This window comes from Anas platyrhynchos, chromosome 2 (genome assembly GCF_047663525.1).
Source record: "Anas platyrhynchos isolate ZD024472 breed Pekin duck chromosome 2, IASCAAS_PekinDuck_T2T, whole genome shotgun sequence".
In the NCBI taxonomy this organism is placed as follows: domain Eukaryota; kingdom Metazoa; phylum Chordata; class Aves; order Anseriformes; family Anatidae; genus Anas; species Anas platyrhynchos.
In genome coordinates this window covers 149,340,452-149,364,222 of record NC_092588.1, presented here as the reverse complement: position 1 = coordinate 149,364,222, position 23,771 = coordinate 149,340,452, and the positions used below count along the sequence as shown (strand labels likewise).

General features: G+C 37.9%; 1 protein-coding gene across 1 annotated transcript in view; it reads right to left on the bottom strand.

The window, feature by feature from the left end:
• VIPR2 (vasoactive intestinal peptide receptor 2) overlaps window positions 1–23,771 on the bottom strand; it is a 65,166-nt gene that overhangs the window by 15,470 nt on the left and 25,925 nt on the right. Inside the window, exons 5-9 of the mRNA XM_038174746.2 lie at window positions 11,451–11,548; window positions 6,826–6,967; window positions 3,621–3,771; window positions 2,623–2,683; window positions 129–198 (exon numbers count right to left, since the gene is read on the bottom strand). Of these exons, the coding sequence (XP_038030674.1) occupies window positions 129–198; window positions 2,623–2,683; window positions 3,621–3,771; window positions 6,826–6,967; window positions 11,451–11,548 (522 nt within the window). The remainder of the gene's footprint in view (window positions 1–128; window positions 199–2,622; window positions 2,684–3,620; window positions 3,772–6,825; window positions 6,968–11,450; window positions 11,549–23,771) is intronic.

Below are 23,771 nucleotides of genomic sequence, written 5' to 3'. Positions count from 1 at the left end.
CCTACAGTGCAATTTCTTTTCATTAAAACAGAATTCTGGCCTGTCTGTAACCAGCAGTAAAGAATAATGGCTATATGCGCTGCACAGTGCTGAACTGATATATAATTCATGCTTCAAAGTTTACTTACTATAATAGAAATTAAAATTGGTATTCGTATAACCCACCAGGGACCACCATGCTCATTTGTATCCCAGCAACTACAAAAAAAAAGAGGGAGAATGGTGTTGACACTAATAACATCTGGCAAGCATGACCTATGAAGAGAAGTATTTGGTATATACAAATCAAAGAGCACTAAAAAATGTTCTAGCCTAGAATTTGGTATTTTTTTTTCTGTGTTTACTTTTTGTTTCCCTGTTTTCAATACGCATATTCAAATCAGCTGAAACACCATACGCCATTAGAAATTATGGAGATCATCGGCCTTTAGGGAAAGTAAGCTTAGTTTCACTTTGAGTCAGGATACTTCTACAGTAAGCACTTAACAATAGCCTCTAGGTAGCAGGAAGATCTAAAGCAACTGACAGATACAATTTAAATGACATAATTTCCTCGTGGGATATTTAGGTTGCAGATGGCTGGAACTGGTTTAGGAAAATATGAGACTGAACCTGAAACTTTGTTTGAAAAAATGAAAAATTAATTTTCACTGTCAGCTCAACAATTTTGGTCTGAGTACTCTGAGAATAAATACTCTTAAAGACTAATTAGAAGCAACAGCAATACCCTTCAGAGTTCCTCTAACTATGATAGTAACAATGAAGGAGAAAGGAGTTAGCCTACAGTCTACATGGTCTTGCAAGGAAAACTTAGAAATTATTTAGGACATGATTTTTCAGTATAAAAAAAAAAAATCAATTGAAAAATATAATACAAATCCAAAAAAACGTGAGAGTGAAAACCATTTGCACCACTAACTAAGAAAGCTCTCCCATTCCTTGGGGATAGAAGAAGGAAGTCTGATCTTCCTACAAAACTCGTATCTCAGCTCGCCTTCACATGCCGAGAGCCAGGCTTAGCTCTAGTTAGTGACAGTTTGTAGTGGGTTTACGTGGCAAGGCTTTGGTAGCAGGGGGCCATAGGGGTGGTTTCTGTGAGAAAGATCTAGAAGCCGCCCCATGTTTGGGAAGGGCCCCATTGTTTTCCAGATCTGAGCCAATAAGCGATGTTGTTTTGCGCCTCTGTGAGAGCATATTTAAGACAGGGAAAAAACTGCTGCGACACACAGCAGCCGGGAGAGTCAAGGGAGTGAGAAACAGCCTTGCAGGTGCCAAGGTCAGTGTAGAAGGAGGGGGGAGAGGTGCTCCAGGTGCCGGAGCAGAAGTCCCCTGTGGCCTGTGGTGAGGACCATGGTGAAGCAGGCTGTCCCCCTGCAGCCCATGGAGTACCACGGTGGAGCAGGGTTTCACGCTGCAGCCCGTGGAGGAGACCACGGTGGAGCAGGTGGCCCTGCACTGACGGAGGCTGCCGCCTGTGGAAGACCCCTGCCGGAGCAGATTCCGGGCCGGACCTGTAGCCCGTGGAGAGGAGACCACGCAGGAGCAGGTGATCTGGCAGGAGCTGCTGCCCGTGGGGGAGCCAGGTTGGAGCAGTTTTCTCCTGAGGGATGGATCCCGTGGTACGGACCCATATCTGGAGCAGTTCTGGAAGAGCTGCTGCCTGTGGGAAGCCCACGCCGGATCAGTTCGTCAAGGACTGCATCCCGTGGGTGGGACCCCACAGCACAGGGGACGAGAGTGACCGAGAAGGAGCGGCAGAGAAGAAGTGCTGTAGACTGACCATAACCCCCATTCCCCCGTTCCCCTGCGCCGCTCGGGGGGAGGAGGTGGAAGAGGGTGGATGGGGGGGGGAGGTGCTTTTGGTTTCTTTCCTTTGTTTCTCACTTCTCTAGCTTGTTAGTAATGAGTAATAAATCTTACTATCTGTCTTCTTATGCTGAGTCTGGTTTGCCCGTTACACTAATTATTGCGTGATTTTCTCGTCCTTATCTCAATCCTTGAGCCCCTTTCACATATTTTCTCCCCATTCCTCTTTGAGGAGGGGAGTGAGAGAGCGGCTGTGGTGGAGCTCGGCTGCCCACTCGAGCAGAACCACGACACAGTTTTACCTGAATACATGCATCTTACATTACATTGCTTTACAATTACATTACATTACATACACTTTTACATTACATTGCTTCTTTTCTGGGAATATATTTTAGATATACCAAAAAAACCCTAGATTTCAATCTTTTGCATTGCTAGTTAGCAAATTAGGATGCCCAGCAACTTACGACACTGTATGACAGCACTGAACTCAAGGATCCCCACTGCTATTTTAAGTAGTTTGACCTCCAAGGCAGATAGCTCTACATGTGGGTTTCAAGGGGTAACATTAGTAATAACCTTCTCTGCCCACTCCCGCCCTTAGCATTTCCAAATAAACAGGAAGTATAGGCTGCATGTCAAAGAGCTCCTAAACACCTGTCCCTTTACTGTCATTTTTGAAATTTCAAGTTCTGTGTTTGTCTCCTTCAGAACAGCAAACTACTTTAGGATGAACAGCACCAGATCCAAGGCAAGATTAACATGGTCTAGTCTTGATGGAGGCTGTAAGCTTCCCCTTCCTGACATACTTACCCAGTGTCCTCTAAAATAATCCGTGTCACTGTCCATGTAATAATGAATATGGTAGGAATTCCTAAAGAAAAAAAAAGAAAAAAGAAAAAAAGAGGTTTAGAGAACAATCATAAGAAAGTAAGTCCATCTTGCTAGTAAGCATCTATTTCCCAAATACTCAGCATATAGAAAACAGTTTAGTGAATGGAGGGAGAGGCCCATCTGATGAGCTATATGATGTAAGCAATGTGTTTCAAATACTGTGGGGAAGTGAGCATATTTCTTATAAAAATGTAGCTATAACCACTAATACACAAAGCATGTATCTTAGATTTCTTTCAAGGTGTCCAAGTGACCTATAAGGATATAGATACAAATTAGACATTCCCAATGTATTTGCAAGGACTACAATATAAAACCAAAGAGTAAATCATTTCATAAATAACCATTCCCACACTGGTTTATTCTCATTTCCAAGCAATACCTAATGTTTTATGACCACTTATTACTGGAAGCTTTAAACTGCTCCATATATATATCATTGCACTTTCTGTAAGTGAATGGAACATGTATTTAGAAACAGATGGAAAATATTATTGTGCTTTTGTAAAAGGCAAGTAGCCTGTTGCTGTGCAACTAAACTTCCTCTCCCCCCTGCTAAATTAGGACAGCCTGAATCATAATGTTATGTGGTGGTAGTCCTACACCCTGAACAACCCCATGAGTGTTGTCAGGGAGTGCAGATTGGCAGAGGTCGGAGCCAGTCAAGAAGCAAGCTAGCATTTACAGGTCTGCAGAAACTAGAGGGATGAGCATGGAGGTTTTGTGCCCACTCTCCTCCATGCCACAGTGGCTGTACCTACACTGGAGCTGAACAGAAGAACTAACGTACCCAAGAGCTCATGCCCACAGACCAAAGTCATCCAACAGAAACTGCATGAATGCTTGGTATGAAATACTGAATTTGACTAATACACACATTATATATATATATAATTGGAAGATGCTTAAGTTCTTACCCCATCCAATCAGCAGATAGACTGTGAAGTGTCTGTTAGGGGAGAATATTAGCACAAGGAGGATGTGGAGGTAAAGTCCTTCAACTAATAGCCAGTAAAAGTTTGCCATAACGCCATACTGAAAAAATACCAAAATAGCCTTGCAGCCCACCTGAAACGTGAAAACAGGGTGTAAAAGTTTTTGCAGGAAAGATGCTGTGTAATTCTGTTATTAATATATCCTACACATCTTAACTCTCTGTGTAAAGCTAGTCCCAGGTTCAGTAGAAATTATTTTCCCTCAGTCAAGCAAATTGAGACATTTTAAGTGTTACAGTATATATATAAAAAGAAATTGAATTCTAAGGAAAAAAAAAGCACACATTTTCAATAGTTAATAAATGGCTATTAGATTAAGTGATTGTCCACCAGGTGGCTAATAAATACATTAAAATTTCATCTGTCTTCCTAACAGTAAAAATTAACAAAGCAATTGCTTTATTAGTTTTTAAAGGCTAAACTGAAAACTGAGTGCAAAGAATAATTTCATATGCTGAATCCTCTAAGCAGACTTAGAAAAAAAAATCTGAATGGACTTTTAAAAATTTTCTCTTTATAAAATGCTTTAGTGTTTCTTAATTAACAAGACACATAAACATGTATCATAAAATGAAGTCCCACCATACTTAACAGTCTCTGTGCTGCTCTTCAGAATTAATTTTCAGATTTCTGCTCTGCTGATGTTCCACAGTGCTGGCTGCTGCTACTTTGGCACTTCCCAGCAGGAATCTGGGATGTGTGAATTGAACATAAAAATGCTCCTGCTGAGACTGAGCTGAGAAATGTGATGATATGGTGAATGTAACAGACTAAACAAAATGGACTAAATAAAATTTTTATTTTCTTCTATTTTCTGCCTGCTTTATTCTTTTCCCCACTTTAAATACCCTTCATACCTGCACTGTTTCTGTTAAAATTCCAAGTACATCAAATACCTAAGTAACGTGCTCCTTTAGTGATTGATTTCGCTGTCTAAACAGGTGTCTGTTAAGTGAAATGCTCTCAGGTACCCCGGCCTCCAGCTACTGGTCCACAATGGCATGGGTCTCCCAGAGACTTCTTTGTGTCCATCAGCCCCGTGTGGTGTCTTGGATAACTCACTGCATCCCCAGTAACACTATGTGCCTGTATGTATGTCCATATTCAGACAACTAAAGAGGAGTCCAAAGTCTTGAATTCATCTCACCCAATGTTAGCTGCCTAAAAGTAAGGCTTCTGGTGTAAGCTAGACACCTACTTGCCCCTTCTACAGCTTATAGAGACAGGTATGTCCTGAGAAAGCTCTCCTGAGATAAGTTGCCCAGTGAGAAAGACAGAAACCCAGAGAAACAGCTTAGTTCGGTCATCTTGTTTGGTAAAAGTAACTTTAGCTCCAGACTTTGTATGCATGGAAGGGATATCCATTGCAGACCAGTATTGGGCCAGAAAATATAACACGGAGAACATTAAGCATTTTAAAATGCAAGTTAAAATTTGTTTCGATGTTTATGGCTGCTTGCCAACAGATTGGCAGTGAATGTCTAAATTTTTTGTAAATCCCTTCAAAATTCCACTACAGATTTACCACACATACTCTCCTGTATTATATACTTGACTTACATACCAGAACCCTGTGTTAAAATATTTTCCCTTCCTCTTGCAGTTAATCCTGTATCAGGCACATTTCTAGATGCTGAACAGTCTCTCTCTCATTGAAGAGAGATAACCTAACAATGGTTTACTCCCCCTGGCAGTCTGCCTAACTACATTGCCCACTTTGGGCCTACTAATCCAAAGCAGTTTCTTCTTCACTGGAAAGCTCCCAGATTACTGATTCATACATACAGCTTGGTAGTCACTGCTAAGGACTTTACTCTTTGGGATAATGTGGTTTCATCGGTATAAAACATCTTCCATCCATTTTATTTTCAAAAGCTTAAACTCTAGTAAATTCATTTTGAAGTTATTCAGCAATATGTGTAGGGTTCTTTTGCTGAAACAAAGGAGGTAAAGAATGGGGAATATTATATGGTCGCCAGTCTTTTAGCAGCAAGACCTCCGATTGGCCGTTGTGTGTGAAACACACTAACCCTTGTGCATGAAAACGCAGTAAACACACTATCTTGCTGTTGTGGTTTAACACTGACAAGCAGCTCATTACCACACAGACACTCTCTTGCTCCTGCTCCTCTGGATGGGGTTGAGACCAATTTGTGAGTTTGAGATAGGAGTAGTTTAATGGGGGAAAAAAAGGCCACATGGATGCAAAAGCAGAAAAAAACATATTCTCTACTTCCCATCAGTGAGTGATATTCAGCCACTTCTTGGGAGGCAGGGCCTCAATACGCATAGTGGTAGCCTGGGGAAGACAAATGCTTTCCTGGCAAGAGCTCCCCCTTCTCCTTTACCCACAGCTTTTATTGCTGACCCTGACATCATATGGAATATCCTGTCAGTCAGTTTAGGCCAGCTGTCCCTGATATGTCCCCTCTCCACCTCTTAAGTAAGCCCTGTCTTACTGGCCTTTGTGGCCAGGGTTTGGAGAAACAGCCTTGATGCTGTACCAGCACAGCTCAGCGACAGCCCAAAGAATGGTGCTGTATCAACACCTTTCCAGCTGCAAGTGCAAAGCACAGTCCTGTGTGGGCTCCTGTGGGGAAAGTTAACTCCATCCCATCCAGACCCAGTACACTTGGGAATGCAGGCCACAGCAATTCTGTCTTATTCAGAAAGTACAAAGGACTTGTTAAAGGTAACTCCTGCAAATAAAGTATAAAGAAAACTCCTCCTTCCTTTTTCTTTACCTCCACTGGTATTTGCCCAGTTGCTGGATGCCTGATATAGCTGCAGGAACACTTCCAGACAAGCTGCCTTTCACCCTTCCCATCTGATGGCACTCTTAATCTTAAAATCTCCCAGGATTAATGCAGTGGTTATATTTATTCTCAGCTATAGCAGGTTGTGACTTTTTTTTGGCAGATTGACCTGCTGTCCGTACATGGACATGCAAACCAACAATAACTTCTTACTTCTCTGGTTACTTCTAATAGACCTCTTGACTGGTCATTATATTCTCCGCAGAACTGTCTACACAGACAACTCAGTATTTCTGAATATTTACAAGGACCCAGGAGGAAAATTTAGCGACACAACAGCATTATACCAGGTAGTAAATAAGGTTTATTACCCATGAGGTTTGATCCTCTGCACAGGGAGCAGTGTTGGAGCTGGAATAGAGAATATCATCCTTGACTAAAACAGAGATTGCTCTTAGAATGAAGGAGAGGAACAGGTTCAGATGGATGTAGTTCCGAGTACAGTGAAGTTTCCTAAGAAATTCAAAAACAGGCATTTTAGATTTCAAGACAGAAAGGCTCTTGAACACGCTTGTGTTACTCTCTGGTTGTTTCTTAGTATATAGGAACCTTAAGAGCCTACCCTTTCTTTCTCTGTCATATTGTCAGTACTGCCTTGTTGTTTTCTTTTATCATCACCATCATCATTATGTGCTGTCCAAAATATACAAATAAAGTTTCTCTTACACCTTTTCAGTATCACAGACCAAAAGATCACAGTGGTGTTTTAACGTAAGTTGACAGTAGACATAGGTTATCATATCCTTCTGTGTGTGCACTCGTTTTCTTGCAAATGAAACATTGACTGGCCTGGAAACATTTCAGAAGTGCTCCCTTCTATTTTCTTCTGGTTTAATTTTTTACTTTTTTTAACTCTTTTATTTCACTATATAATGCTTTTTTTTTATCCTACTATGTGAGTCTATGCAGAACAATTAAAAATACATGCAAAGCATTAGATGGCCTATCCTTCCTGTCCAGTGAGACATAAAGCTTTGCTTCTTTAGTCCAGCAGCCATGCAAAAGCCTTACAAACAAATGACAAATTAAACCTTCCAAGTAAGTGAATGGGTGCTCAGGAGGAGTGAGTTAGAAGCCAAGGGCATTTCACTTAAGACACACTCCTTTCAAGATCTTCCCATTTTACAGATATTTGTTTTAGCAAATGGCCAGAAACCAAACTGCTAAGATTTTTTTTTTTTTTTGGTCAAAACCAGAGCCTTGAACTACATCAGTAATGAAGCCAGGGCATTTTAGCAAGTACACACAATGAAAGAATGCAGATGCAATAGGATGCTATGGCTAGTCATTGTGGTGTGTGATGTCAGCTTCCAAGCAGTCTTCAGGTTTTGATTTTTACAGAACACTGAATAATGCATTCTGAAATGACTAAAGGAAGCACAGTTACAGTGAGCATTGGGAAATAAATAATAGATCCATCTTGCTAGCCTACGTTTTGGCAAAGGACATAATACCAGGCTAAATTTATATCAGTTGTTAAAAAATCAGTGATTTCTGTGACTGTATGTATCCTTTGCTGAAAATGGTTCTGAGAAAAACTGAAATACCACTATTACTCTGGACTGTATCACATGTTCCTATAGGACTCAAAGATATGTGCAAGATGCGAGTGGGAGAAAGTACTTCTCAGGAATGACTAACTTAGATTATTAGTTCTTCATCCCTTTCAGTAGAGGAAATTATAAATGTTAGATCTATAAAAGGCTGTCAACATTTTGGAGGCGGTGGGCAAGAAAGTTTCTTTAATTAGGGTTAGGTATTATGATTCAGAATAACAAAAAAATGCTGTTTTTTAGCAGTGAAACAAAAGGTGCTATCCTCTTTTCCTGTGATAAGGCTGAGTTATGATAGAAAAATGTCATGTGAGGAATGCTGACAGTTAATGCATGGGAGCACATCTTATAAAAATGACTGAGATTGATATTTTTCTCCTTGCTAATAAACACATATTAGAAAAACTGACACGCTTTTGGTAAGGTTTTGCTATACAGGAGTTACCCTGAAGAAAGTATATTAAGGTAACCAGAATTTCAGTGTTAGGCAGAAATATGCTATTCTACAATTTGTTTTCACTCTGAGTTGAAACAAACCAATGTTTTAAAATATCTGAAAAATACTTCTTTTCAAATCAATTGCTTTGTTTCCACTTTTCTAAAACTTTATGACATGTTAAAATTCAGACATTCAAAATGAAGAAACATGCATTCTAAGAATGGTAAAGGCACTTCCCTTGACTAAATCAAAATTATTACTTTTGATATTCATAACATATTTATAGAAATGAGAGTGTGCCTGACAAATTGGCAACCTCCAAGAGAAAAGTATTGTGCCAGAAAATTTACAGTTAGCTTTAATCATAGTAAGTACACAGAGGATTATGTGGGGAGTGACACTGTGGTAACTTGAAAAATGCTGCCAGTTTAGTCAAGCAAGGTATTCTGAGACATTCAGATTGTATGTCTTTGTTCTGAGATTAGAAGATCAGCCAGAGATAAGATCCTTTTCTTTTACAATGCTTCTAAGCCTGTCCTTTATTTTAATAATGGGAGCCTTTATACCATTTCTATAAAAATTAAAATCTAGTAAAGTGACAACCATCTTTAGAATAAATGTAAAACAGGATATTACAACCGCATGGAAACTTCCACAAAAAAAAAAAAAAACAACAAACAAACAACAACAACAACAAAAAAACAAAAAACAAAAAACAAAAAACAAAAAACACAAACACCTTTCAACACCTAACAGTTCTGCCTTTCTTGTGTTTAAAATAGCTGGTACTTTAAGCTGATGCTCTAAACTGCAAAGCCCTAAGGCTGAATCTGCTTTGCCAGACAACACATAACAATTTATAGTGGAGTGCAGAAGTAAAGCAGTAATACCTAAAAAAGAATTTCCACTTCTTTGTCATGAACACACAGCCTACAATTAAATTAAATTCCACATCACTCCATGTTCTTTCACAAAATAATACTGCACATATTTGGGATTACATGCGGTATAATTTGAAGCACACACATACAAATCCAGCAATGCACAATTTTAATTATCTCTGGGTTTGGTAATATCCAGAGTTCAAATCCTAATCCTGCTGCAAGAAGTCAGGATTTTTACAACTTTACTGTTTTAACAACTTTTTAACTCACTACTTAACTACCAAATCTCCTTTAGATAGTTTCACTTAGAGAAGTTGTTCTTTGGTCTGCTTTTTAAACATAGCAAGGTGAAAGTTTGCAGGTTACATTCAGAGGTGAATATATCTCAGCAGTGAGTGAACAATCTTAACAAACTCAATATTGACATTGTCTATAAAGAACCCTGGGACCTGTCAGGGTAAAGTATGCTTTTTGGGTTGGAGGTGTAAATAGCTGAGTAGTAAAAGTTAAACCTTAGAGAAACATCCAAATTTTCCAGTCTCTGTCCCTAGAAAAAAAAAGAAAATGTATGGGATGTCCTAAAATGTGTCAGAGATGTGCACAGACATACACACATAGCCCCTTACATTCATTTCTCTCATTGTTACTTTACAATTGCTTTAGCTGCAGTCATACACAAGAACTGTCCCTCTGCTACTTGCTTGGGAAACCAAAACAGGGGTATTTTTACAGTTTATTTGGATTCCTAATTATCTAGGAGTCTAGGTGGATTAGGGGTCTAATACCCCTAGATTCCATGTAGGTAATTAAAAGAAACAGACAACTTCAGGGTGAGACTTAGAAGACCTTATGAAGCCCTGAAAAAACTGTCTTTCCACTGACCCAACAGAGAGATTGGGAGATATCAGCTTGGATATTTAAATTGTAAAGTTGCTGACATGAGTGAACCTATGAAATTCTTGATCTATTTGTTACAACTGACTTCTGGAGATGGACAGTATTCATATGCCTATAACATAATGTCTTCAATGTGTTATTAGGTTTTAGCAGTTTTGAAAGTGCGTGATTTGCCTGTAGTGTTTGGTAGTAGAAACCAAAGATAACTATGAATGACTTTTTTTTTTTTTTTTTTAAGATATTCCAAAAGATAATCATAGGTCATGTATCCGCTTGTAATCATCTCTGAATATTTAAATATTGAGAAAATTTTATGTTAGTTTGAAAGATTTACAGAACATGGCATAGGAACAGTTTATTGGAGGACTGAGGCTCTGTCAAACAAACATTAAGCCATCTACAAATTACATTCACTTTTTTTCCTGCTAATCTGAGAGATGTATTTGCTTGTTCTTCTTAGTGCAGAGTGGAACTGAAAAGTTGTATGAGGTTAATAATGGAGAATATAAAAGTTATTCTACTAGACAGAAGTGAAACATAGAGGCATGAAGGCAGAGAAAGTGAGAACAGCTATGATATCAATAATAAAATTTTGCTCTTTATTTTGCCACTTGGGGATTCCTTTCCATCTCAGAAAACTCCCAGAAATAAGGCAAAAATAATACGAACAACTGCCTTTCCCAACACTGTGTAAAGAAAACATTGTACACTCAACACTATCCTTCAGCACAATCACCCACACCCTTGCAACTTCTCTTGGACAAATTAATGATTACCTTCAGTTACAGTACCCCTGGAGACAACTCAGAAGCTTCTGAAAAGGATGGCTGCCCACTTGTCTGGTGTTAAGACTAGCAACCTCCTAATTTTCAAGACCAATTTGTGGTATAAATTTTTAAAATCAAAGAAAAAATACTTTATAAGTCCACTCCTAAATGACTATTCTTTTTTTACATAGGCTGTGATGTCTGTACGTTTGTTAAGTGCTTTGACATTTTTAATGTGATTAATATGCTAGCAAAAATCACGTTAGCATCACATTACTGTCAGCTGTTTGAGAAAAAATGTAAAAATGCATTTTCTAAAAATCAGAGCAATCAGTTATCAAACGACAATTAAAACTGCCTTACCATTGTTCATATTTGCTCATGAAAAATACATACCTGAAAAGGCAAAGAATTATACTTCCTGTTGTAAGAGCAATCAGAGATACGCTGTGTCCAAGGGTATAAATTGCCTTCACCCTTACATAGAAGTTGACCTGCACAGAAATACATATATGCAGAAAGTACTTACTGACATGCAGAATTGATTGAAATTATATAATTTTCCATTAAATACACCTGGAGACTAAATAAATAGCATTGTTTTCATTCTTTGCTCTACAGAATGTGATGAGAATGTCTTACATTATTCCATCATATTTTTGCAATCCAGCGCAACAAGCCAATTGACATCTGCAGAAAATTCAGCCTCAGGAACTCAGACGCACAAACTGGTGCAATTTCAGCTGATTATTCCATGTCAGTGAGGTCAAAGAAAGTATAAGATTTTAAAACTTCCATAAACAACTGAAATGAAGAATGAGCCACAGTTTGAAGGAATGTATCATCTCCAAAAAGATAATCTCTCTGTCCTTCTGCTCCAGTGTGCTTAGTAATGCATTTATACATGAGCTTAATTTTAAAGACAGGTCTAAATCCCATTAATTTTGTAATCCATATGTTCAAATACTTGTCACCCAAACAACCCTTTCCTTATTTAGTTAAGTTCTTTGCTATAACCTGGAAAGGAATTTTTTCAACTGAGGAAAAGCAGAGTGAAGCACAGTCTGTTGATTAACTGAAGTTATGTGTAAATTTGCCAGCTACATACTATATTAAATCCCATTCTGAATGACAACATCACGTAATGCTAAATACCTCAGAATTAAGCAGCTACTTCATTTGTGCCTACAATGAAGTCATTAGACTGAGATTCTTTTCAACTGAAGCTAAATAAAATATTAAAACTGTTGAGTTCTTTATTATTCTGAAATTGTTTTTAATAGCAGTGTAGAATGTGCTGTGTAAAACAGACAGAATTTCAATATTTATTGCACACAGTTATAACATCCAGCTTCTAAAGCAATGTCTGTAAAAAGCAGCGAGAAAGCAATACCTTTAAATAAACTGAGTTAGCAAAAGTAAAAGTAAATCACTTAATATATTTATTTTTATAAAATTTAAAAGGCCGAGTGAAGAGGCAACTTCAGCAACTTCGATTCATGCTGAAATTAGCTGGACATTCATTTAACAAATATTATACAGATCGTGAACAAGACTAAATGAAATGTGTTAAATGAAATTAAGAAACTTGGAAATACAAGTTGTGGTTAAAGGACAAAAACAAGGAAAACATTAACTGCAGTAGTTCTGAAGACTGTTCATTGCAACTGTCACGCTTGTTAGGAGCTAGAAGTGGTATGCAAGGTACCACAGAAAACAAAAATCTCTTTTTTAAATTAGAGAAGGAAGATAATGACCTTTTTGACAGCATTCCTGACATTATAACGCTTTGTATGCTTTATGTAATATTCATTTACTGCACAGTAAATACAAAAATAGAGACTTACTGAAGATTCCAGTGTAACTAGAATGACCATAATAAAGTTTTTCAGTTAAAATCCTGAACAATAAATATTGCTATAAAACGGGGGGGGGGGGAGAGAGAGGGGAATAGGGGAATAGGGGGAGAGGGTCCCTGACTGGTTAAAATAGTAAAAGATAAAGTATTATTTTATTGCTCTCTCTAGGACTTGACCCTATAACAAGTCTGCAGCATATATGGAGAGCCCCACTGACTTCCTATGGACTCCGCAGGCATAAAATATAGGCTCAATTTCACCTAACATTAGGCGTCAATACTGCAAACATTAACATTTAAGATGGTGTAGTGTCTCTAAAGCTTTCTATGAAGCTCTTACTTTAACCATATAAGCAGTCAATATGGACTTCACTGGATATATTTCTACTGAGAAGCCCCACAATGACTAATTCTAGTGTAGCTACTCACAGACTACCAGCTCGCACTTAGATGGATGCCTGACAAAGTTCCTTTCTTTCTACATGAATCCCATGTTTGCTAAATAGGACTTCAGTGTTTCTTGAAGTTATTTCTAAGGTAGTTCTCTAGGATAATTCTAAATTTGTGTCTGTGTTTTTTTTTGTTTGTTTGTTTGTTTGTTTTTTCCAAAATCAACATGATTTCACACAAAATCAGTTCTGAACTGCCCTTCAATTCCCTGCTAAAACGGCAGTATTATATTCTCCAATTTGGCTCATTTTTGTACAGCTCTGAAAACTATGCCTAGAGACAACTACTCATGAGCACTGCTGTGCTTCTTTAATTCGACTTTTATCATAGGAAAAGGAACATCAGACAATCTCCAGGCAATTTTATGGTAATAATGTAATAGTTTCTCAGCAGCAACTACTACAGATCATGGCAGCAGGAATGTTACAAACACATTGGGCACCCTATTTCACCTATTCAACCTGACCTGCTCTGCAAAATCACAAAGAAAGGATGTTTCAATAAATTACTTAATTTGGCAGCCTTATATTCCCATCGTCAGTATTCTGGGAAAAAAATAAAAATCCTGATCTTGTGCAGATCAGGAGTTGCAAATGTAGTCTGTGAAGTTTGGAAACAATGCACAGCAGAACCACAATGTGTTCTATTTGTTATCATCTTGTTGGCATTTGGAGGCCCCATTAAAACACATTTCTACAGAATGTACAAACAGAAATCAGAAGGGTCTCTAAATCAAAACTTAACGTCCACTATGTAAATATTGGTAATTTGAGGGAGATAAATGTCATTTGCAAAAGAAGTTGCAATGACAATAAATCTGTGTTATTTAAATACTGACTGGAAATTTTTATTGTTCTCTTTCTCAGGAAAAAAAAATATAGCAGAGATACCCTTTTACTAACAATGATGTTCAGCTAAACAGGAGTGCTTTAATAGTAGAGTCAGGGTCTCTCCAGGTGTGCTAAAGGCATGCATGAAAAATCTGGTAAGAGTGGACATAGGGACAACTTTAAAATGCTCTCTTCTTGTACTGGGAACTACCAAGTAGCTTAACCAATGCTTAACCAAGTAGCTTTAAAACAAACAAACATTGTCTTCCTGTAAATGGTATTTGCTAATAGTCTTCAAAAGGTAATCACATACACCAGGACTTCTGATGTAAATTGTGTCCTGGCCCAGTGAAAATGTCTTCTTCACTCTCATTCAGGTTTATCACTGTGCTAGAAAATCTTAAAAAAGCTGTAAGGTCCCTTTCTGCTGCACAGTAGTGGAGTAGTTCTGTGAATTGGTTATAAGAACTGCTCCAAAGACAGTCTTAGGTCTGCCTGGCTAAGCAGTAGAAATAACTCCAAGATAAGTTTGTGAGTTTGACATGTGCCAGCTCATGCATTTGCTGTTAAACAGATGACTCAGCTGACTCAAATGTATACCTCTCTAAGTACCATGGTCTCTACTGTCCAGACTTAAGATTAGTTCTCTCTAGAACCTTCCTTTACCTCCTTACTTGATTCAAAAACTCTCGTGTTGACTTTCTCATTGCTGATATTTATATTAGGCCTTGAACCCCTTTTCTGCAGATTCTGTGAACAACTCTGCAAATATAGAGAATCCTAGAATAAGTTAGGTTGGCAAAGACCTCTAAGCTCATCCAGTCCAGCTGTTAACCTAGCACTGCCAAGTCTACCACTGAACCATGTCCCTAAGCACCAGATATACACGGCTTTTGAATACCTCCAGGGATTGTGTCTCAACTGGGCAACCTGTCCCAGTCGCTCACAACTCTTTCAGTGCAGAATATTTCCTCATATCCAATCTAAACCTTCCATGGCACAACTCAAGGCCATTTCTTCTTGTCCTATCACTTGTTGCCTTGGAGAAGGGTCCAATCCCACCCCACTACAACCTCCTTTGAGGTAGTTGTAGAGGGCAATAAGGTCTCTCCTGAGCCTCCTTTTCTCTAGGCTAATGAATGACCCCAGTTCCCTCATCTGCCCCTTGTAAGACTTGCTCTCTAGACCCTTCATAAGCATCGTTGTCCTGCTTTAGACATGCTCCAGCACCTCGATGTCTTGTTGAACCTCATACAGTTGGCCTCGTCCCATCGATCCATCCTATCCAGATCCTTCTGGATAGGATGCCTTGGAGAGAACTGGGCCTAATACTGAGCCTTGGGGCACACCATTTGTGAAGGGTCTGCAACTAGATTTAACTCCATTCACTCTCTGAACCTGGCCAAAGTTCTTTACCCAGCAAAGTATACACCTGTCCAAGCCATGAGCAGCCAGTTACTCTGGGAGAATGATGTGAGGAACTGTCAAAAGCTTTACTAAAGCCTAGGTACACAGCATGCACTTTTCATTGCTATTTTGATGTAAGGAGCCATAAGAATATTTAAATTAATTAAATACATGTATTTGCAATAAAGATACTAGCAATTTTTTTTATATAATTCTGTTGCTAATGACTACTTATCCAACGTTTACTTGAGTGATCAAATAGTCCAGCAACTCTAAGTAATTTCATCTTACGCATTTCCTTTCAATAGTAGGATGTAGCTATTCTTGAATGTTTCACTTTTTTTGAGAACCCATTACTCAGGTATTTGGCTTTTGCTTGACACTGAATATAACATTAATTTCTCAAAAATGAGTCATAACATCTTTTACTATTAATTGACACAAAGGATTATCACTTCTACAGGGAGTGGATTTCAAAGACTGTTCTATGGGTACACATCTTTATTGTTCTGAGTGACTAATCCAGGCTGCATAACAGACAGACACAAGCATACTACGTCTTACTATCACACAGAATGATGTAAGAAAATTCTGGTAAGCTATATCAGCACCTTAATGTTTAATGTCTTAAATCATATTTAGTCAGAAGTATGCACTTTACTGACCAGTTCAGAATACCACAGTTCATTGATAATCAGTCTCCTTTCAAATTCATAAAGGAAAAACAAATAGAGAATAACAATCTTCTAGCTATGAAATATCTAAGCAATAAGAAAACCATTATTAAATTACATTTTTGCTGGTCAGAATAAATAAAATGCCAAAATTATTTACACTGAAACGAGCATGCCAGATCTAGCACTAGCTGATTTCAGATCAGTACATGAGATAAGAACAGCTTTGTCAGTAATCATGGATGATAATTTATTACCAAGTGAGACAGGATGGAGATCTAGTCTCATCTGCCACAGTCCCACTTGCAATATTTAATGTCATCATGTTTACCCGGCTTTTCTGACTTGCATAGCAACACACATACTAGCTCTCCTTCTGCAGCCAGAGATACTGATTACAGAAACAAGACCTGAAAAAAAAATGCAGCCAAGAGAGACATTCAGTTCATTCTTAAGTAGACATTACCTTCTGGTCAGCACAATCCCACTAATGTAATTACGTATGTACTTGCCTAAATGTAGTCAACTAGTACCGCTTGAAATGCCCCATGGCATCTAAGACATCTGCATGGTAGATATGACAAAGGGCCTCTTTGCTGGAATGGAAGTGGTGTATAAAATGATGCTAGATGTTTAGGCAAACACATTAAGCCCTGTTTCCACACACTAGTGATTAGTCAGCTACATCTCAAATAAATATCTAACTTTAGGAATTCTGATTTGCAAGTTGGATTTCAGCCTTCCAGTTTTTAAAATACATGGAAAGTAAGCTTATGTAAATGACTGGAAAGAATTCAATGTGGTTGACTGTGCAGATATGGACAAGACTGAAAGACACAAGAAACTTTTTCCAGCACAAGACCTGATGTTCTGAACATAGTCAGTTTCCACCAGATTTATATATAAAAAAAAAAAAAAAAAAAAAAAAAAAAAAAAGCTACCATATACAGTGAAAGTTTTCACATTTGGGTTCTATTTTGAATGGAAAAGAACAGATCTCTTGTCTTTGGATCATTTCTCCTGATGCAATATTTGCTATTCAACAAGCCCATTGCTTGCAAAACAGACACCACTTCTGTTATCATTTAAATCTCATCTGTGTATTGCATTTTTATGATGTTAATAATATTTTAAAAGGCCTAAGCATACCAGATCTAGAGAGAGATAGTATATTCTCCTTAATTTTTGTCTTGGCTTGGAAGTATTTGCTTGGGAAATATGTAAATTGTTTGGTGCCAAGTATATCACATTTATATCTATGTTTAGTCTGCAGTGCCTTTGCTCACTTTTTCCATATCTTTGCCCATCTTCACTTCAGAATGACTTGCACTGCTCCTACATTCGTTTCTTCCCTTCATTGCCACCCTAGACACAGAACCTTGTATACTTACATAAATAAAGAACACATAATCGACTGATTTACAGACACGAATGACCCAAGGTCACTCCATTCCTTAGATGGCATGCACCAAGAAGTTTATAGGAATGATTCTGGACCAGAACTCATTATTGGGAAATTGTAGTCAGACCACTGTTCCCATGGGAAACCTTCAATTCTGCTTATATGTTCTGAGTTACTCCATGTCGAGAACAATTTGAACTCAATATATCTTTTCCTTTCCCTGTTCTTGGAATCACAAGGGATTCCATTACACTGAGTAAAAGCACTGACATTTATCTGCTTTATGCAATTCAACTAAGATTTTTTTTTCTTATGGCATAATTTTTTGGAGATCCCTATAAAATCGATCTTAGGAAAAGCAATTTCACTTCCCTGTAAGTATTTTCCATGCCCAGGAATGTACTGTTTCTGTTTACTTCCTCAAAATAAGTTAGAATAAAGTGCTGGATAGTACAGTGAAATAACAGATGCAGTAATGCATCTGCTACTGTTACATCTGTTGAATGCAACAGACGCACTTAAGCTGCTGAATTTTGCAAAGGTTAGTTCATCTGAACTAGGTACCAATTTTCTCATTATAACCTAGGAATAGAAGCAGCAGTGTTATTCATCTTGTCCTACAAGAGACATCTAAAATAATTTAGAGGGATAGTGAGATAAAAACACCTACTTCTTCATTAAGTACAAAGGGAACCTAGAAAGACTAGAGCAGATGCAGATGATAGGTGTCTACATTTAGTCAATATGACTGTCTCAGGAGTTTCGCCATTGACATTGTTGGCCTTCCATCAGGCACTAAAATATTACACAACTTTGGCTCTTTATTTAAGATTTTTTTTCCTTTATATACATATAGATATATTTTTTCCCTATCTTGTTTTAAATGCAAACATTTGAAGTTTAGCATTTGTTTTTCTTCTGTTTGGAAGTTTTAGCAACTGAGGTTCAACTCCCACAGAATTTCAGATACGTTTTCTCAGTAATAATATCATGAAAGCAACAACCCTAATATATTCTTTGAAAAATTTTCAAGTAACTACCAGTGACTAGGTGAAATGAATAATGTAGGTCTCCTTTAGCTTAATCCATATAATGATGGTATCTAATCCTTCTAAAGGGTAGGCAGCTCAACAGAACTAGTCATTCTCTCTCCTGAGAGAGAGGGAGTCAGTGGAGGAGAACAAACTCTTCTATGCTATGATTCATGTTCTTCACTGTGCTCATGATGATTCAAATAAATTAGGAGGAGATGATTTGCATCCAGGCTCCAAAGACTTGGTCTATTTTGACAGGCATGGGCTGTCTGGAATAAATGCAGGTGCGTACATTGTACAATGTAGTCAGACGAAGTTTGTCAGTTTTAAATCTTAGTCACATAAAAGTGTGTATTTTTTTGTTTACTATTCAGAAATATCAGTTTTGTGATGTGTCCTTATGTTACCAATATTATTATTGTTGGTAACTACACACAATCCTATAGCAATACCAGCATGTAACACAATGAGCATGTATCTCAAAGTTACTGAAAAATAATGAAAGAGAAAACAGTAGTGTTTGGTACAGAGATATTACAGAGAAGTAAGAGAGGAGACATTTTTTTAAATGAAATTTACCTACAGATCAGGTGTCAGTAGCTACTGATTAAGGTGTGCTTTAAATAAATAATCTTTTGAAATAGAAATATATAAAAATTATGGATTTTTATATTCTGTTGCACCATTCTTACAATATATAAGAATTTTAATATGTATATAAAGCCGTGTATGCACATATATTATGTATATTTTATAAATCAGTTAGATGCTAAAGTAGTTCAAGTAAACCTGATTTAAATCAAATCAGACAATGTTCTTCAATTCAACTTAGTTCAAAACCAAAGTTTAACTGATGAAAGCATAGCCAGAGTTTGAGACTCCATATTTTTAATTCCTTTCTTCTGTTACTATTTACATTTATTCAGAGTAAGACATCGGTGAAAGGACTTGTCATTCGCAACAGATCTACAATGAGCAGAGTTCTTCACACAGAGAACATGAACACATCCCAATTCTAGATATTATAATCTTCAGATGTTATTTTTGTTCAACATATCCTGTCCTTTTCTCTTAAAGAGCATCTTGCAGAAGACAATACTGCAGAATGATTTTAGAGCGTGTCAAAAAAAAACAAACAGGATGTCCATTTCAAATTTGTTCCTTCTTAATAGCATCCCTATGTTACATTTGTGCAAATAAAAGTTTTGATAAAAACTTCTACAAAAGTTAAAATCCCTTCTCTAACACATTTTTTATCTTACAATCAATGTCTTAGAGCTATGTTGCCTCTTATTAACTCACCATATAACTTGCCTTTCTGACTTGTGCCCTCTATTTCCTGAGCTGTGAATCTAAACTTAAATAGGTAGATAGTGAGAGAATAATGTCATTGAAAGATATTTTTTACCTCATGGCCTCCATACCTTAGGAATAAAATACTATCTGCTGTTTTTACCAATGAAGTAAACTCCACTGTATGGAGTTCTTGACTGAGCTGTCCACAGTAATATTTCCATAATTTCCTGGAGAGTTGATATCTAATTCATAACCCCTGTGTGCTCTTGGTTAAATGGACAAATTGTTCCTTTCAGGTCTGCTTTCAGCTGGCTGGTCCAGACTATGATCTATCATGTTGCCACGTTACCCAACTTTGGCTGCTGCAATTTTGCAAAGGCATTAAATGAATGGGCAATAGCAATAATATAGTAAGAAAAAAATGAAGGATATTCCTATTAAGATTGTTCACGAACACTGAAAGAGAATGAAAGCAGTTTAAACGGATTTACAGGCTGTCTCAGAATTCAATACAAATTTGTCTAACAGCATTTCTGACACTACTGTTATTTACATAGTGAATTTCCAAAATCAGTAGTAAATAATCTGCTAAAGCAAATGGTGAATGGTCAAGAAAACCCCTGAAGGAAAAACGGGATTCCCATGTCCTTTACTCCAGTTCTCTCCTGGCTCAGCTATTATCAACTTGTTACCGAGGTGATCTCAGTCCTTAGAAATTTCTTGGAAAATTGGGGGGGGGGAAGGAGAATACCTTGGAAGGCACTCCTGAAGGGCAGAGGAGTCCAGGAAAGCTGGACACTCTTAAAGGATGAACTCCTAACAGCACAGGAGCACGCTGTCCCCATGTGCTGAAAGATGAGCCAGAAGGGAAGAAGAACAGCCTGGCTGAACAGAGATCTTTGGCTAGAGCTTGGGAAGAAAAGAAAAGAAAAGAATATTTATGAAATGTGGAAGAAGGAGAGGACTACTCAGGAGGACTACAAAGAGGTCACCAGGCTGTGCAGAGAGAAAATTAGAAGCACCAAAGCCCAAGCTTAAACTCAATCTGACTTCTGCTGCTAAGGACAATAAAAAACCACATTTTTATAAATACATAAATGAGAAAAGGAGGACTAAGGAGAATCTCAGTCAATTATTGGATGTGGGGGGAAACACAGTGACGAGAGATGAGGAAAAGGCTGAGCTACTTAATGCCTTCTTTGCCCTCAGACTTTAGTAGTAAGACCAGTTGTTCTCTGAACTCAGCCCTCTGAACTGGAAGATAGGGATAGGTTCGCAGATGAAACCAAGTTACATTGGAGTGCTGATCTTCTTGAGGGCAAGAAGCCTCTACAAAAGTATCAATGGGCCAAGGCCAACTGTATGAAGTTCAACAAGGCTAAGTGTTAGGTCCTGTACTTGGGGCACAACAACCCCATGCAACGCTGCAGGCTGGGACAGAGTGTCTGGAAAGCTGCATCGAAGAACCTGGGGGTATTGGTCAATAGCCAGCAGTGTGCTCAGGTGGCCAAGAAGGCCAACAGCATACTAGCTTGTATCAGAAATGGTGTGGCCAGCAGCATCACTCAGGAAGAGTTTGTCCCCCTGTATTCAGCTCTGGTGAGGCCACACCGTGAATACTCTGCTCAGTTTTGGACCCCTCATTACGCAAAGGACATCGAGGTGCTGGAGTGTGTCCAAAGAAAGGCAAGGAAGCTAATGAAGGGTCTAGAGGATAAGTCTTACAAGGGGCAGATGAGGGAACTGGAGTTATTTAGACTAGAGAAAGGAGACTCAGAGGAGACCTTACTGCCCTCTACAACTACCTCAAAGGAGGTTGTAGTGGGGTGGGATTGGACTCTTCTCCAAGGCAACAAGTGATAGGACAAGAAGAAATGGCCTTGAGTTGTGCCAAGGAAGGTTTAGATTGGATATGAGGAAATATTCTGCACTGAAAGAGTTGTGAGCCACTGGGACAGGTTGCCCAGTTGAGACACAATCCCTGGAGGTATTCAAAAGACGTGTATATCTGGTGCTTAGGGACATGGTTCAGTGGTAGACTTGGCAGTGCTAGGTTAACAGCTGGACTGGATGAGCTTAGAGGTCTTTTCCAAAGTAAATGATTCTACGAAATTTGGTGGGTGATTCTATAGTAAGAAACATCTGAGCCATTACATTAACATTCTCCTCACACCCTCCATTTATACACTACAAGTCACCTATTGAAGCAGATGGAATTATATCAGTTATATTCACTGTATTCATAGGATTTGAAAATGGAAAGGTCCTTCATCTTGTCAGATTTTGAAGACATTGTAAAACCCCATAATTCAAGCTGGGAGCTGGTTTATTGTATAATAACACCAACTGTGGATGTACATGTATGTATATAAATTGCATTCAGCCGCATAAGCTTACAAAAGTCTTTGCAGTCTATGAACAAACTTACATGACAGGTTTTGAGAATACAGAACTGAAAATGTTACTTTAAATATTTTTCAGCCATTAGACTATAATAAGAGAGTGTTTTTAATTTGGTGTAAAGAAAGTAGTTGTGGTTTGAATCATAGAATCAAAGAGTCTTAGAATGGTTGGAGGAGACCTTAAAAATCACCAAGTCCAACTCCCCTTCCATGGGCACAGATAGCTTTCACTAGAACAGGTTTCTCAACACCCAGTCCAACCTGACTTTGAACACTTCCCATGATGGTTCATCCACAGCTTCTCTGGGCAGCCTGTTCCTGTGTTTCACCACTCTTGTGGTAAAGGATTTTTTCCTTCTATCCAATCTAAATAGTGTTTGGTTGATTGAAACATGCCCAAAGACAAAGCTGGACTTGTTTCATTCTTCTATCAGAATTTCTCTGATAGAAGTTACCTCTGTACTGTCTTGAAAAATCTTAATATATTTCAGAGAAAATCCTTTGACCAAATCTTTTGAAATTGGACTTATCTTACTTTTATCTGAGTTCAGAATTATTAAATGAAGAAAGGATGAAACCCCACATGAACTTTCTAACAAAACATCAGATATCCAGCCACACTGATGTAATAGTGCCTCTAATTTAACCTCTAGGTACATACTCAGCTTGACAGTAACTGTCAGGCAGTTTGGATGTAAAATGACTCCTGTCACTTCTACCCAGTAGGAAGAGGATGTCTTCCTGCAGAAGAAAAAAACATACATTATTCAAAATAACGTTTCTGGCATTCTGTACACACACATGACCCCTACAACAAAAACTCTGACTAAAACTAAAACAAGAATCCTGTGTACTTTTAGTTTAGTTTTCAGTGCCAGTAGGACTGAATCTATCTGCTGGCCATCCACCTGCCAAATGAACAAATACGAAATAGCTACATGGAGGCATAAGTCAACATTGAAGGAGCAGACAGCTAATCAGTACTTTCACATTACCATAACACTGACCATGGCCATTTTGTTCAAACTAAGTACAAGCAAATAAAGAACGATTACACAATAGAAATAATTTTATCATACAACATACTAGCACACAATGCACAGATTTTTAGGTAAATCTATTCTACACTTGAAAATGTGGTGAATGAGCACATTCCTTCTTTCAGGTCATTTTACTGGTCAAGTATTATATGATTTTCTACTGATCAAAAGATATGCTTGCTTCTCAAACTATTACAAAGCTAAGCTAATGCAAATAGATCTTGAATCTGTTATTTCAAAATTTATAATTATTTGAATTTGTGTGTTAAGATTTGCAAAAACAAGTAAAATATTTAGCTGATTAGCATGAAGTACTTTACCAGG